The sequence below is a fragment of the Eriocheir sinensis genome, unplaced genomic scaffold, assembly GCF_024679095.1.
Source record: "Eriocheir sinensis breed Jianghai 21 unplaced genomic scaffold, ASM2467909v1 Scaffold23, whole genome shotgun sequence".
NCBI lineage: Eukaryota > Metazoa > Arthropoda > Malacostraca > Decapoda > Varunidae > Eriocheir > Eriocheir sinensis.
This window is the reverse complement of record NW_026111532.1, coordinates 199,795-216,695: the sequence shown is the minus strand read 5'-3', so window position 1 is coordinate 216,695 and position 16,901 is coordinate 199,795. Positions and strand designations below refer to the sequence as shown.

Here is a 16,901-nt window from a genome sequence, read left to right as displayed (position 1 = left end):
AGGTGCTTTTGAATCTTCCGGTTAAGGATTGATTCAAAAGCTTTAGATAGACAAGAAAGTAAAGCTATAGGACGGTAGTTTGAGGGATTGGAGCCGTCACCCTTCTTAGGTATAGGCTGTATGAAGGCATACTTCCAGCAAGAAGGAAAGGTAGATGTTGACAGGCAGAGGCGAAAGAGTTTGACCAGGCAGGGTGACAGCACGGAGGCACAGTTTTTAAGGACAATAGGAGGCACTCCATCAGGTCCATAAACCTTCTGAGGATTGAGGCCAGAGAGGGCATAGAAAACATCATTTTGAAGAATCTTTATATATATATATAAATATATATATATATATATATATATATATATATATATATATATATATATATATATATATATATATATATATATATTCTCTTCGCCTTCCAACGCGACTGAATTTTCCATAAGTACGAAAGAGTCCAATAACGTTACTGGTTTTCCGTATTTCGTATTCTGACAACGCTTCCATTTCTCATTTTTTATATACCAATTTTTCATAGCTCATTTTTTTTTTGACTTCTCACACATGTACATATTTTTTCCAGCTCTTTCTGTTTTCCAACGCGAGAGACTCTGGCTGAAGTTTGAAGGGAAGAGGAAAGAAGGAAAGGCAAGGACAGGAAAGAGAATGAAAGAAAGGAGAGCCGGGAGTTATTAATTTATGTGTGTTTGTTTTTTCCGCTACTACAGACGAATTAGAGAAAGATTTATTTGACTGCTCGGCGCCTCTTCCCTCGGGACAGGCGCTTCAGGGCTCGAACGTAATGTCACCGTGTCGAGTAACCTCTGTACTTACTTTTCCTTCTAGTCCTCTGCAATCCCTTCTCATAACAATACATTAACGTACCTGATTTCTACCCTTCCTGTCTCCCTCTTGATCGTTTCCTTCTTTTGTCTTTCCCTTTTTTTTAATATTAACGAAAATAACTCTCTGTACTTACCTTTCCTTTCAGTCCTCCTCAATCCCTTCCCTTAACAATACATTAACGTAACTTATTTCTGCCCTTCCTGTCTCTCTTTCGCTCCCTTCTCTCCTGTCTCTTTCCTTCTGCTCCACTATGTTTAACACTAATAATGGCTCTCTGTACTCACCCTTCTCGACTCTCTTTCGCAGGCTTTTCCTCTAACAATGCATCAACCTGACTGATTTTCCACCTCCCTTCCTTTCAATCCCTTTCTTCTCTTTCCCCTTTTTCTTTCACTTTGTCCCTTCCTCCAGTCCCTTTCTCCACCATAACATTAACCTAGCTACGTACATTCTACCTTCCCTCCAGTCCCTTTCGCCATCCTAACATTAACCTAAATTACGCACACTCTACCTTCGCTGTCTTTCTCCATCCCTTACTTCCTGCCTCTTAACCTCCCTTTCACTACGTTTGATGATAATGATGATCCAAAATTCCGTCACCCAGTACAAGGAAAAGAAAAGACAGCCGTTGCTCCGTTTTAGGTTAATAGAGATATATATTCTTTATTGATACCATATAATTTGCCACGACACACAACAACAAACACGTGATATGATAGGAATAAAAAAACGAAACAGTAGTAATAATAATGATAAGAATAATGATGAAAATAGAGATAATTATTGTAATTGTAATATAATGAGGAGTAGCCAACCGTGGACGTCTCTGTGCGCATCAGATATCATGTATGAATGCATGTTTGTATGTAGGTATGTTTTTTAGTGTATGTGTGTGTATGTATGTAAGTGTGTCCCTATGTGTATTTGAAAGAGAAAAATCGGAAAGTACAAAAAAAAACAGTGAGAGACAGTGAGAGCGAATGAGAAAAGGAGAAAAAGAGAGAAAAAGAACGAGAGAGTGGGAGAGAAGGACATACAAATGGAGCAAGGGGTGAGAGGGGGCTCAGAAAACACAGATAAAAAAGGAACATCTGCCTCTCACCCTTTTGCCCTTTAGAGTAAAACTTGAAGCACGTGGTTAAGCCTTCGTAGAGAAACAAGGAGGAGAACGAGAGGGAGAGAGGAGAAGTAGAAGGAGAGAGGTGAGGGAGAGGGAGAGAGGGAGAGAATGGTGCCTAACTTTCCTTCGTGGAGAGACAAGGGAGTGAATAACATGGAGAGGGAGAAGGAGAAGAGAGAGAGGGAGGGAGTGGAGCCTAACTTTACAGGATCGAACGTTTGGGATGGTCAGTGTGGAAACTTAAGATTAAGGTCAGAGGATATCGAGAGAGATTAAGGTAGGGGAGAGTAAAGGGGAGGAATGAGCGAGGGAATCAGAACAAAAGGGAGGTGAGCATGATTAATGAAGTAAGAAGGAGAAGGAAAAAGAGAAGGGGTGAGTTGCATAAGACGGATGAAGGAAGAGAGAAAGAGAGAGAAAGATATGTTAAAGGAAGGAAGGGAAAAGAGAGAATGATGGAAGAAGGAAAAGGAAAGAAGGGAAGGGATGCGTACGAATAACAGCTAATATAAGAAGGAGAATCATATGAGGTGAAGTGATGATAGGGAGTGAGAAGGCGACAGAAGTAAGGTTAAAGGTGAGAAATAGATAAGATATAGAGATAGAGGTGGGAAAGGGAGGTTAGTTACGGGGAATATAAGAAAGAAGAGAGTGAGGAGGGAAGAAAGAGGAGAAGAGGAAGAGAGAGGGAAGGGAAAATAAATGCTGGGATAAGAAAGGAAAGGATGGTGGTGATGGTGAGGAGATGGGGAGGTAGGAGGAGGAGGAGGAGGAGGAGGAGCAGGAGGAGGAGGAGGAGGAAGAGTGAGCTGTATAAGAGGAGAGAGGGAGTATCTAAGTAAGCGAATCACCGTCCGCACAAAGTCCAAGAAAATAAATTATTGTGTTTTCTTTTGTTTCTGTTTTCTTTACCTTATAATTATCTTGTTTGAGTCAATTTTGCTCTCTCTCTCTCTCTCTCTCTCTCTCTCTCTCTCTCTCTCTCTCTCTCTCTCTCTCTCTCTCTCTCTCTCTCTCTCTCTCTCTCTCTCTCTCTCTCTCTCTCTCTCTCTCTCTCTCTGTCTATCTATCTATCTATCTATCTGTTTGAGTGTCTGTGTGGTGTGAAAATCTATATAAATCACATATTTTCTTCCCAGTAAAACTCTACGGAAGCAGCTTTTCATATTTCACTATATCCGTAGACTCTCTCCTTCCCTCTTTATCTCTCTGCCTCTTTGTCTACCTATCTATATACCTTTATCTATCTATATTTCTATTCATTTATCTCTGTCACTCTCCCGTCTGACAATAGGTTCCCTTCTAACTGGTTTACAAAAGTTCACAGACACTTCAGTTGAACATTCGTTATCACAAAGACGGCGCACGAAAAAGATTGGCCACTCTTACCCTTCTCAGTGGAAAAAGATGATAATTGTCGGACGTGGAAGCTGGATCAGGGAGAGGAGGAGGAGGAGGAATAGGAGGAGTAGGAGGAGGAGGAGGAGGAGGAGAAGGAGGAGGAGGGTGTATGTTACGTAAAAGATAGGAGAAGGAGAAGGAGCAAGAGAAGTATGAAGGAATGGATGGAGGAGGAGAAGGAAGAGAAGGAAGAGGGATGAAAGAGTGGTAGAGATTAGAATAAATGATGGAGAAAGAGGAAAATGGAGAATAAATGAAAGAAAGTGAGATTCGAAGGAGGAAAAGGAGGAGGAGGAGGAAGAATAGAGGTTTAGCAGTAGTAGAAAAGACACTGGTTGGATTCGAACGAGGGACACGAAGAATAAGTTATCAAGGCAGCCACATTGAGCCGCATAGCCTACATATCATACTCCATCCACACTAACAAGGTGAATAGGCTCCTCCCCCTTTCCCATTAAGTACATATCACTAGCTGGCCCACACCACGCCACGCCCCTTTTTCCATCTAAGGCGGCTCGTGATTGGTTAACGCTAGGAAAGGCTGGAGTGGGCGGGGCGTATAGGCGACGTTAATGTAAATTGAGTAAAGTAAATCACACATGTTAAGCTCCTGCAGTAATCTCAAAGTCCCTTGCGCCACACTCGAAAACGGAATGTTAAAGTATAGCCGCTAAGTCCATCAATACGTTTCCTTTGACGAAGCAACAGCGGCTGAGTAAACACAAACGGAGTCTCCTTCTGGTCTAACTTGCAGCTGACAGGTGGTGGTTGGTTTGTAGTCTCCTTAGATATAGGGTCTTCCTTTTTTTCCTCCTCCGATTTCTATATATTCCGCCTCCCGTCGTTTCTCATTCCCTCAGCCTCTCTCTATCCCTCTGTCCATGTAACTCGTTTGACCATTGTTTACTGAGCAGCAGAATATCCCGCAGCTCCCGTTATCATGTGTTTGACAAGCGTGAGTAACATTCAGTGTGTGTTCAGCAGGCTGGCGGTGCGCTAGACGAGGGAGGGTGACCGTGAGTGGTTCATAAGCCTTGTTTTCGTCAGTACAATGCGACGGTGTTAAGACAGTATTGGTGAGACGAGTGGCCGCCTTATATACCCTTCTTGCCTCTGTTCTCGTCCTCTATTCCTTTATTCCGCTCCTACTTCACCCAGATATTTTGTTGGCTAAGTATTCCTGTTGGGTTTAGTCTATTACTCGTTGATTATTTCTCTTTCTTTTCTATGATGGTCTTGCTTCGTGGATCTTGGCTGCTGTCGCTCTAGTTCAATGATGTATTATGCACTTTCACTGTGGTTATTTCTCTTTCCGTTCAGTCGTTGGGTTGTCTGTGATTTCGGTGGGGCAGACACGATACATTATGTGGTCTTTTTCCCCTCTAGTCAGTTATCTTCTTACTATTATCATTACTAAAGTGAATGCAGCAGGTGGCGCAGAAAGCAGCGGCCGCCTAAGTGTTTAGCTGTCTTATGCACCATCAATACAGTTCTTCCACCTCGTTAGTCTGTTGTTTCGCCTAATTGTCGGTGCTGGAATCATCGCCGCAGATCCAGCTGAGGCGTCATATCAAACTCTCCCATCAAGGTTGTTTTTCCCTGCTCGTGTTTTCCTTCTCTCTGCTGCAGTCGTCACAGGTTTCCATCACTCACCAGCCTCAGCACACGTCATATTACTCACCCGCCTGTCATACACTATTTCCCTCACTGACGGACTCCACAACGGCCTCGTAAGCACACCCGAAACACGTCCTGGTGCATCAGTTCTCCTCGTTCCCCTTCAACTTTTATTCTTTTTTATATCACACACACGTTTCGGGTACTAAATCATTCCCCCTCGCTGACCCTCTATCATTATTTCTTTTTTATAACTCAGACAATGCTGTCCGGGTTTTTTCTTCTTTTTCACATGAACGCCAGAACGCCATCCACAGCTGAGGGTTTCCATTCACCCTTCGCCTTATTGTGTAAAGAAGAATATTCACGCATGGACTATTACACGTTTTTAGGGGACGGCATTCACGTATACATCCACCTTCATTTGTTTCTCGTGGTGGGAAGGGAACAGCAACATTTTCCTTCACCTCATCCTACCTCGCATGTCAGTTCGTATATCCCCCTATGCTTGATATTTCCAGCGACGCTTATCCATTCGCCTTCATTTCTTTCCTGCACGTGGATAGGGAAGCAAACTAGTGACCCCCTGCCACTCCCTGTCACGCGCCTTGCTCCCTCTGATTGCCTGGGGTATGAACTTCTCTGGAGGGAAAGATATTCATTGTGACAGATGCCGCCGATCCGCCTTCATTTATTACCCGAACGCGTAACGAGAAACACAGTGGATGATTCCTGCCACTTCCTATTACGTGTGGCAGTTCGTTCTCTTGTCTTTCGTTGCCATTTGAGAGACTTACTCGCTCACCTTTCATTTCTAAACAAGGGGAACGAGTTTTAAGTTATACCGCCACTTCTGTTAGTTCGAGGAGATCTGTCACACCAAGGAACGCCTCACACAGTACACTCGCCATGTGACGTCGGAATTCTGGCTCATTATCATTTCGTATTCATTCACTCACTTCCTCGGGACGCTTCACACAGCCCGCCTCGAGACACACACGTGGCGAAGGAACCCTGTAAGAAACATGTGCTCGTGCCAACACGCTGGCACCCACGTCTCCGTTTTTGGGATCCGTCGTGTCTGCTAATGGAAAATGCAATCGTGTATCAAAGTGTACTCAGGAGCCTTTTTATCCCACGTGTCACTTTCCATTGCTGTTCGCTTATCGTCCCCTTCCTCTGATGCCTCGCCGCCGCTCCTCGTGAATCGCCGTTATCTTGTTTTCACGGCCAGCGACACGCTTCCGGGGTACAGAAGAGACGCCAAAAAGCCTCCGTCAAGCGAGGAAATGAAACATACATGACACAAATCTCTGGAGCGTAAAATATATTCATTGTAGTGCGGTGCGAGAGGGATTTGCTGCAATGATTGTCCGTTTCAGCGTGAAGAGATAATGATACGGCAATGGTGGTGGTGGTGATGGTGGGCGGAGCGGCATGGAGAGGTGTGAGACATGGATGCTTCTGCCACGCCGCTCTGATGATGATAACGATGAGGTGCGTGAGACGTGAGGTGGAGGCGCGGCGTGTCGGCAACATCGAGGATGTGATGGACTACCGCTGAGGCCTCCAAACAGCGCCTCCCTATATATGAACCGTCGGGCGTGGCGCGTCCCCGGGGCTGACGTCCTCGGTGGCGTGCTGGGTGGGCAAGGCTGACTTCGCTGGACTCGTCAGCAGCGAGGAGAGCGACGCCTCCATACCCGCCGGTGAGAGCTTTGTGTGGTCCAACGGGGTTTCTGCTAACGGCTGCATCTCTGGCTCGCTCGCTCTCTTTCCTCTCCCTTGACTCTTTACGGAACTGTCTCGCAGCGAGTCGGGTGGCATCACGCCTGAATCTGTGGGGGAGGAGACCATGCTTACTTCCTCACCCCCGTCCCCGGCTCCCCCGCCCGCCGAAGCTCTCTGTCCGTCAACAACACTGCCATTTCTCGACTGCTTCTCCCCCGCCTCCCCCGCCTCGGGAAAGCTATAGAGAGGGTGAAAGATAGTGGTGGAGTTTAGTGCCCCGGCGGCATGCGTGTCCTCAAGAGCCTGTCCTGAGGAAGATGAGGCAGCGGGCGCCGTCATCCCATCCTCCTGCTGTGGGGGGAGTGGGTGCTCTGGGGAGTGGGCTAATGGCGTCGTCACCAGCTCCGTCTGCGAGTCCACCGCCGAGTTGAAGTCATCCCTGGAGGCGACTGTGAGGGTGGTGGCGGCGGTGGCAGCGGTGAGCGGCCGAATCTCCTCCATCACGATAGACTCCGGGTTGGCTTCTCCTGTCCTGGATAACTTGATTTCCTGCGACGTCTCTGCTGATGAAGAAGAGGAGGAGAGAGAGAAGACACTGATGATTAGGAGCAGAGAGGAAGGAAAGCGAGAACAGTGATGGTGATGTAGCTGCAAGAGTGAAAAGAGGAGTGAAAAAACAGAGTAAAAACATTGCTGGTGCAGAGCAAAGAGAGAAAATACTGATGACTGGGAGCAGAGAGGAAGGAAAGTGAGAACAGGGATGAGGATGTAACAGAGAGAGCGAAAAGACGAAGTAAAAAGCAAGAGTAAAAACAGTGTCAATGCAGGAGAGAGAGAGAAAGTAAGACTGTGATAATAATTCCGATACGCCGGCGGAAACGATACGCAAAAAAATCAGAAAAAAGCAAGAATCCGAGTCAGAAGGAAGATGAAAGGGATAAAAACGTGATGATTCTGGGAACGGAAATAGAGAAACGAGAGAGACACGCAGAGGATTCAGGGAAGAGTAAAAAGGAAAGTAAAGAAGAAATAGGATTCGAGACAGTAGGAAGATGAAAGAGAAAAAGTGATGATTCTGGGAACGGAAACAGAGAAACGAGAGAGACACAAGCAGAGGAGGATGAAGGGAAGAGGAGAGAAGGCAAATAAAGAAGAAGAACCGTAATGACTGCGTGTGAGATTGAAAAAAAAATATAGAAAAGGCACAAGCTCTCCCTCGGTGCAAAAGCTGAAATATACCCGTGAAAAAAATAGAGCAGAGAAAATACACTATCTCTCTACACGTGTCATGATTAATAATGGTTGAGTTTTCACCTTCCTCCGCCTCCTCCACCTCCTCCCGTCGCCCCTGCTCCTGATGCTGTTGATGATGGGTTAGTTTTAGAAAGTCAATCCGCTAGTCAGTCGAGAGAACAGACAGCGAAAATCCATCATCCTAGGTGTGGTAATCTCCTTCTCTGGTGCATTTTATACCCATTCCTCCGTGAAGACAAAAACAAGAGTAAAGAAAGACAACAACAAGATGCACTACAAAAATATAAGGAAAATAAGAAAGAAACGAAAAGAAGAATAAAGAAAGATAACAACAAGATGCAATACAAAAAATCAGGATAATAAAAAAAGAAAGGAGAAACATATATGAAACACACACACACACACACACACACACACACACACACACACACACACACGCACATGCACACGCACACGCACACGCCCACACCTACACTCACACGCACGTCATATCTCACCTCGCCTTCCAGGTATAAAAATAAAGTAAAATGAATTAATGCAGAAGCTGAGCGATGGAGAAATGCGAGAAAGGATTTATGTATTGGTTCAGTGCATTAGTCGGATGGACTTACGTCTTTTTACTTAATTCTTTTCTTTTCTTTTTTTCTTTTTTTTTGTATTTCTATTCATGATATTCTCTTGTTACGTATTTGAACATTCCTTTTATCTTTTGGCATCTTTACGCCGTTATTTTATGTTCTCTCTCTCTCTCTCTCTCTCTCTCTCTCTCTCTCTCTCTCTCTCTCTCTCTCTCTCTCTCTCTCTCTCTCTCTCTTCTCTCTCTCTCTCTCTCTCTCTCTCTCTCTCTCTCTCTCTCTCTCTCTCTCTCTCTCTCTCTCTCTCTCTCTCTCTCTCTCTCTCTCTCTCTCTCTCTCTCTCTCTCTCTCTCTCTCTCTCTCTCTCTCTCTCTCTCTTTTATCATGCAACTGTTTTTCCTTCTCTTTTTCTTTTTGTACCTATATTTACGCCATTTTTTTTCATTTTGCAACTTCTCTTCCTTCTTTTCCTATTCTTGCATCTTCATTCTTGCAATTCTTTTTTTATTATGCAAATGTCCTTCTTTGTTTTTTTCCTTTGCATTTTAATCCATCGCATCTCTTCCGCAACTGACAAAAAAAGAAAGGGTGTGTGGATTCGATGGGAAAATTGGAGTCTTATTTATTCTCTGTATTGACACCTCCCCTCATCGTTAACACCTTTCCTTTTTTTTTTTCCTTTCTCCAAACATATCTCGTATTTCTTTCTTCTCTCCCTTCCTTCCTTCCCTCAATCGTACCACATCCATCATTTTCCCCTCGCTAGCCTTCACTTATAGCTTGCCTTTTTCCTTTCCCCTCAATATATCTCTTCCCTCCCTTCCCTCGAATCACACACAGCCGTCTTTTTTTTCTTTTTCCTCTTCCTCCTCTTCCCTCGTTCCCTTCTCTCGCTAGCCATCTGTCATCCATTTTCTTCTCTTCGACTGCTTCTATTTTTTTGTGTTATCTTATTTCATCTCTTCTCCTTTCTCTCCATTATTCTTTTTCCTCGCAGTGTTTGTCCTCCTTCTCCTTCTCTCATCCTCTCTTTTCCCTTCTCCAATATTCTCACTTTCCTCTTGTTTCTTCTTTGTAACCTAAGCTTATTTTCCCTTCCTCCTTTTCTTTTCTCTTCCGTCTCGTCTCCAACGTTCTCTCTTTCTTTCTTCCAGAGTTAATCCAACCCAATCATATTTCTTCCTCCCTTTCTCTGGTTTCCTCTCCCTCTCCTCTCTAATATTTTCTATTTCTTTCAGTTGTTCTATTATGCCTCAGTTTATTCCTCCTCCTCCTCCTCTCTTCTTCTCTGTCTTTTTTCCACCATTTTCTCTTTATTACTTTAGTATTTCTATATCCCAACCCAGCATCTTCATCTCTCTCTCTCTCTCTCTCTCTCTCTCTCTCTCTCTCTCTCTCTCTCTCTCTCTCTCTCTCTCTCTCTCTCTCTCTCTCTCTCTCTCTCTCTCTCTCTCTCTCTCTCTCTCTCTCTCTCTCTCTCTCTCTCTCTCTCTCTCTGTCTCTCTCTCTCTCTCTCTCTCTCTCTCTCTCTCTCCGTCTCTCTCTCTCTCTCTCTCTCTCTCCTTCTCTCTCTCTCTCTCTCTCTCTCTCTCTCATACCTCTCTCTCTCATCTCTCAACTCTCTGGCAGCTCTCTCTCTCTCTCTCTCTCTCTCTCTCTCTCTCTCTCTCGCCCTTTTCATACCTCCCTCCTTCATCCCCTGTCTTACTTATGCTCTTTTAATCTTTTTTATCTCTCTCTTCCTCCCTGCAACACATAACGTTTTTTTTTTAATTCTGTCCCTTTCCATTAGAGGCAGATTTACTGATTCTTTCTCCTCCTCTCTTCTCTTCTCTTATTCTCCTCTCCTCCCTCCTCTTTTCTCTCCTCTCCTCTCTTCCTTCTTTCTCCTCTCCTCTCCTCCTTCCTTCCTTTTTCTCTCTCTCCATTAACCGCGTACCATTTTACCTCTTTCCCTTCCCTCCTGGTGTCCTCCTCCTCTACTCTTCTTCCTCCTCCTCTTCCTCCTCCTTCTCCTTCTCCTCCTCCTCCTCCTCCACCTCTTCAAGGGCTAAGGAGTCCGTGCCAAGAGAACACATTATCGGCTCTACACTCACCCACGCCCCCCCCCCCCCCACACACACACGCACACGCACACACACACACACACACACGCACACAAACACAAACACACACCAAATTGCTTCCCATTTCCCGTTCAGTTCGATCGTTTCTCTCTCTCTCTCTCTCTCTCTCTCTCTCTCTCTCTCTCTCTCTCTCTCTCTCTCTCTCTCTCTCTCTCTCTCTCTCTCTCTCTCTCTCTCTCTCTCTCTCTCTCTCTCTCTCTGTGTGTGTCAGGTGATCGTGGGAAACTTTGCCAGATTTTTTTTTCTTTTCTCGACTTTTTCTTTACGTTTCTGTTTTCTCCAAATGACTTTCTTTCTGTCTCTTTCTTTTCTTTCTTTTTTTTCTTTCTTATTTTTTTTTGCACTTATTCCTCTCTTGTTTCTATTATTTTTACTGTTGTTCTTTTTCTCCTTCTTTAACTTCTTTTCTTCTTCCTTTTTTATCATCCTCGTCTTTCATATTTTTTAATCTTCTCTCAGTTGACTTCCCTTGTCCAATTACGTGCATTCACATCTTTGTTTTCCTTCTTCTCTTTCTCCTCCTTCTCTTTCTCCTCCTCCTCCTCCTCCTCCTCCTCCTCCTCCTCCTCCTCCTCCTCCTCTCCTCCATACCCTTTTTATCCATCTAATCTAATACTCTTACTTCTATCTTTTTTTTGTTATCCATTAATCTGTTGAACACTTTCGGCTCCCATTCTGATCTCTCTCTCTCTCTCTCTCTCTCTCTCTCTCTCTCTCTCTCTCTCTCTCTCTCTCTCTCTCTCTCTCTCTCTCTCTCTCTCTCTCTCTCTCTCTCTCTCTCTCTCTCTCTCTCTCTCTCTCTCTCTCTCTCTCTCTCTCTCTCTCTCTCTCTCTCTCTCTCTCTCTCTCTCTCTCTCTCTCTCTCTTCGTTTATCCCTTTGTACCCTTCTTTTTTTTTCTTTGTCTCTTTTTCTCGTCGTTGAAAAATCAACTTCCATCTCTTGATAAGCCGTTCCATTCTCTGGAGATTACTGATGAAGGCACCTGATGTCCTCCTCCTCCTCCTCCTCCTCCTCCTCCTCTTTCTCCCCCTCTTCTCTCTCTTCCTCCTTTTCTTCTACGTTCTCTTACTCCTCCTCCTCTTCCTTTTACTTATCCTTCACTGATTCCTTCGTAGCGTCTTTAATTGCGCCTTCTCCTCTTCCTCCTCCTCTTCCTCTTACTCCTCCTTCTCCTTCTTCTATTTCACCCTCTTCTCCCACTCCCATCCTCCCCTCGTCCTCGTAATCATCTTCGAACGCACGGGTTTGCTTTCCTCATCATTGATATCCGATTCTTCTGATTGTGATTCGCTATGAGCTCCCTGGTGGCCGCAAAAGCAATGAGCCTCTTTCGTCTCTAGGGTTCCTGGCAGACAGATAGACGGAGAGAAGGATAAACAGATAGACGAACAGGAAGATAAACAGTTAGACCGATACAGGCCCAGATAGAGAGACAGACACAAACACACATACACACACATAGACATTGGGTAAGGATTGTCTCTTCATTAATTAGATGTTTTATCCTCTCTGCAAGCACCATGTCTCTGTCCTCAGGTATCACAGTCGGTTAGGCGGAGAGGCAAGCATGACTGGTTTGTTTATGCTTGATATAACCTTATGATCTTTCTTCTTTCAGCTTGGAGGGGTATTAGTGTACATATCCCTTGTCTAGTGTTATGTTACGTGTTAATCCTTGTCCTAATTCTAAAGATATGATTTCCACCTGTTTTTCTTTTCCTTTTTTATCTTTTCCTTTATTTAGCTTAACGTGGTATGAACCTGTGTATCACTTGTCTAATGTAATGTTATGTGCTGTTTATTTTTACTATGCTTAAACTTTTGCTTTCCTCCTGATTATCCTTTTCATAGCCTGCTGATCTTCGTCCTATATTAAAATCATGTTCTTCCTCCCTTTAGTTTGGTGCAGTAGCAGTCTGTATATCCCTTGTTTAGTGTAATGTCGGATAGTTATCTTTGTTTTCTGCTTAGTCTCATGCTCCTCCTTCATTTAACTCTATATGATTTTAGGCTGCATCTCGTTTGTCTAGAATAGTGTTGGGTGCTCGTCTGTGTCCTCTGCTTAAACTCATGCTTCCCCTTTCCCCCTTCCTTCATCTTGGTGTGGTATTAGCTGCATGCACTCAATAATATGACGTTAGGTCCTCCTCTTTGTCGTCTGCTTAACGTCAGTCACCCTCGGTAGCACTGGATTCCCCATTAAGACATCGATACTCCTCTTTACGATGGTTTCAACTTAATTTCCTCTCCGTAAGCTTTCGTGCAGGTATACAGGACATAATAAGATCCCTTGTCGAGTTAGTTCCTTGGCTTCGTCCTCCGTCTAATCCCAAGACACGCGACAGACATAATGACGATGCTGAGATATCGGTTTCTCGCCTTCATGGTAGCATAAACTCCTAATCCTTCTTAGTGTCGCCATAATATCCTTTGTCTATAGTCGATTTGGGTTCACGAGTTCGTTCTCCGTCCATACCATTTGTCCCCGCGGTAGAGAGAGAGAGTGTGTCCGTAAACGCTTTACTATAATAATCAGGACGTAATGAGTGAAGAAAAAAAGTCTTCAGATGGAGGGAGAGGGGGGAAGGCTTGCTTGTCGCGTGTCTGCACCGTTGCCAGCTTTTGAGAGGTGTGGTGTCCTGGTGGTGACTGGCAGGGTGGCAAGATACCGGCTGACGTGGCTATTATAAATGAATGCGCACGGCGGTGAAGGGTTGGGAGAAGGGTAGGGTAACGAGGGGTAAGAGGCAGTGTCTTGTGGCTGATACACGTGAGCCTACAGAGAGGGGTATGGAGGAAGGAGAGGAAGGAGGAAGGCTCTCATAAGTAGGTGTTAGTTTCCCAGCAACCATGAATAAGACACTGGCAACGACTTGAGGTTACATTAGGGGAGGCAAGGATAAGAATGGAAGCGTGTGACATGGCTTAAGGAAAATAAACAAGTGGGAATGAAAGGTAGGAAGAGGTGAACGAGGAAGGTGAGAGGTGAGAAGCAAAGTTTGGGGCATATACTAAAGCCGCACGTGGGAGGAAGATGTGAACGAAGGAGATGAGAGTTGAGAAGCAAAGTTTGGGGCATATGTTAAAGCTGCGCGTGGTCTCGGTGCTCATCATCGTCACCAGGCTGTCGTAAAAAGGTGTTAGTATCCTAGCAGCCATGAATGAGACTCTGGCAACATTCTGAAGTTATTAGACGCATATAACTAATTATTATTGGTTAAGTTAAAAGGATGAAGGTGAGGAGAAGAGCGCGTCAGACTTTCATTTTAATTAAGGGGCGAGAGTTGGCGGTCCATTGTGAAGAAGAGAGAGAAAAGCAGAGACGTTGATATAAAGTAGATAGATACAGAGATAGACAGATAGACAGATAGCTAGACAGACAAAATAATGGGTAGAAAGGTGAAGGTAGGGAGGAAAGATGATGAACAAGAAGGAATGAGGGGAGAGGGAAGAGTCTGGAGAAAAATGTGTGTGTGATTGGTAGGAAGGGAAAGATATATGTTCAGGGGAAAGGAAAGAGGCAAGCTATAAGTGAAACCAGGCGAGGGAAAATTATGAAAGTGATTTGATGAAGGGAAGGAAGGAAGGGAGCGAGGGAAGGGAGGAGGAGAGAGAAATGTTTGAAAGGAGAGAGCTTGAAAGTTCTCTGAGTAGGTGGTCGGCTTAGACAGGCAATGGACAGGCTAATAGAGAATGTAAATGCTGACCAGAAAGGTGAACGTCAGTAGGCCTACAGTAGATAAGGAAACTTAGCAGTCCTTGGAGCTGGTGGCGGTCAGGTTAGATAGACATAAAGACAAATAGATAGACAGCTGCAGCAAAAGCTGGCCAGAAAGGTAAACAATGGTATAATAGAGGAGTTGACTGGTCTTTGGGTTGGTGGTCAGGTAAGGCAGACAAATAGACAGGTATATAGATTCTGTAAATGTAAAAGAAAAGGAGGAACGCCAGTAGAGAAGGGAGGTTAGCCGTTCTTTAAGTTGAAAGTCTGGTTAAGTAGACAAAGAAACAGTTAGGTCGATATTGTTAACGTAGATTAGAGAGGTGAACATCAGTGGAAGAGGGAGATTAACTGTTCTATTTGTTGGAGGTCTGGTTAGATAGGCAAATAGACAGATAAATGTGTACTGCAAACGTTGAACGACGGTAGAAGAGGGATCGTAACAGTCCTTTGAAGGGGTAATGCTTAGGTTAGACAGATAAATAGACACAAATCAATACTGTTAACGTTGGCTAGAAAAGTGAACATCGGTATAATAGAGTCCTTTGATGTGTTGGTGAGGTTAGTGTTTCCTTGTGAAGTATATAACGTGAGGAGCACCATCGAAGCACCGGTGTTTAATTCTTCCCTTCCAAGGCTGCGTGCCGAGGGAAGCCAGCCATCCAGCATTAGTAGCGATTCTGTAAGCCGCCCCAAAGGCTCTCCGTGGCGTCCTGAAGCCTTTGGTGTTATAATTTTCCCATAAAAGACCATGCTCGCTGGCTCTTTCTCTCTCTCTTTCTCTCTCTGTCTCGTATAATATTCCTGTGATGATTTATTATTATTTTCTTGTGTTTTTGAGTACGTTTTCCTCCTCTGTGCTCATATCGCTTCTTCACTCTCGTGTAAAATTCTTGTGATGACTAATTTATAATTTTCTTATGTTTCTGAGGGCGTCTTCCTCCTCTGTGCCCAACTCGCTTGTTCTGGAGTGAGTTTTAATTTATTTTCTCTTATGTTTTTGAGTACGTTTTACGCTTTTGTGCCCAGTTAGCTTATTCTCTCTCGTGTAAAATTCTTGTAATGACTTTGACTTATTTCCTATTTCCTTATTTTTTTGAGGGCGTCTTCCTCTGTTCCCAGCTCGCTTGTTCTGGAGTGAATTTTAATTAATTTTTTTCTATGTTTTGGGGTACGTTTTTCTCCGCTGTGCTCACTCAGTTTCATGCAACATCCTCTTCATAATGACAGAATACGATTTTGTAGCTTCTATCTTAAAAAATAATTTTTCATTAATTAACGTGTTTGGGTACGTCTGCTTCCTGTGTTCTTGTTCAACGTAAAAGCCTGTTCAGACAAAATGTTCCTCTGGCATTTAATTTGTTTGTCAGGCCTATATTGATTAGCTTGATTCCTCTCTGGCTCCTGGAATGTATTCTACTAATTACACATACTTTCGTGCTACATTTATTTTTATTATTAGTCTTAAATCACAGCCACGGAACTCACTTTGAATAATGAAAACGTGGCTGGTTATGTCCGTGGAGTTTACCGCGTCGCCGCCTAGGCAACGCTCTGCACGTTACACAGTTTGTCTTCCTGGCATTGTAAAGTTGCTGACAATCTGGTGTAAACCTTGCTGCAAAGCCCCTTTGTTGATGTTGCTACTGGTGATAAACGTGGAGGAGATTTCCCGAGAATGCTTTTGGATTAAATGTGTTGGGAGGTGAGCAGTGGAAAATAACAATACTGTATTTCTGTCTCTGATGGCTGGTAGAGAGAATACGAAAAAAAGGCAGACGGAGAAAAGGCTAGAAATGACTAACAGATGCAGAGTGAGAAATCTAAATCTGGTAGACGAATGATGATAGCTGGATGGTCAGAAATTGTTACCTGAAAATAAGTTAGCGATCTGCGGTGGACGCAAAGTGGTATATTAAAAACTGGCAAGCGGAAAGTATATAAGTGTAGACTGGTGGACATAATGAAAGAAATTTTAAACTGGGTAAGGTATCGAGACAGACTGGCAGACGAGGACTAAAGATAAAACTGACATACTAAGCACAAGCAAGCAAACACTACTACCAGTCAAAATGTACGCTGGTATTAGTAGTAAGAGATTTTAAACAGGGATTCTGAATGTAGTAAATTAGAAAGACAGACTGACAGACGAGGACTAGAGATAAAACTGACGTACTAAACATAAGAAACCAAACACTACTACCATTCAAAAGGTACGCTGGTGTTACTAAGCAAGAGGTTTTAAATAGGGATTCTAAAAGTAGTAAATTAGAAAGACAGACTGGCAGACGAGGACTAGAGCTACAAGTGTCAAACCTAGCATAGGAAAGCGAACACTGCTACAAGTCAGAAAGGGCGTAGGTATAAAGGCGTACACACGGTGACAGCTCAAGACAGAAGGACATGTTCTTCCCACTTTCTCGGCTCTTGTCGTCTAAGAAATATGTACCGAGGTGCTGAAGGTTACGCTTATCCTCTTACTGTTCCTCGTTGCTTAATTTTTTAGGGGATTATTCCGAC

The 16,901-nt window shown here is 44.0% G+C and overlaps 1 protein-coding gene across 3 annotated transcripts in view; it reads right to left on the bottom strand.

The window, feature by feature from the left end:
• Positions 1-1,470: 1,470 nt before the first annotated feature.
• The window catches only part of LOC126991026 (opsin-5-like), a 71,206-nt gene continuing 55,775 nt past the window's right edge, over positions 1,471-16,901 (bottom strand). Inside the window, exon 10 of one of the 3 annotated variants that reach the window (XM_050849715.1) lies at positions 1,471-7,266. In XM_050849715.1, the coding sequence (XP_050705672.1) occupies positions 6,557-7,266 (710 nt within the window). In that variant the 3' untranslated portion in view covers positions 1,471-6,556. The remainder of the gene's footprint in view (positions 7,267-16,901) is intronic. The other 2 variants (XM_050849716.1, XM_050849717.1) reach the window with 2 other exon arrangements.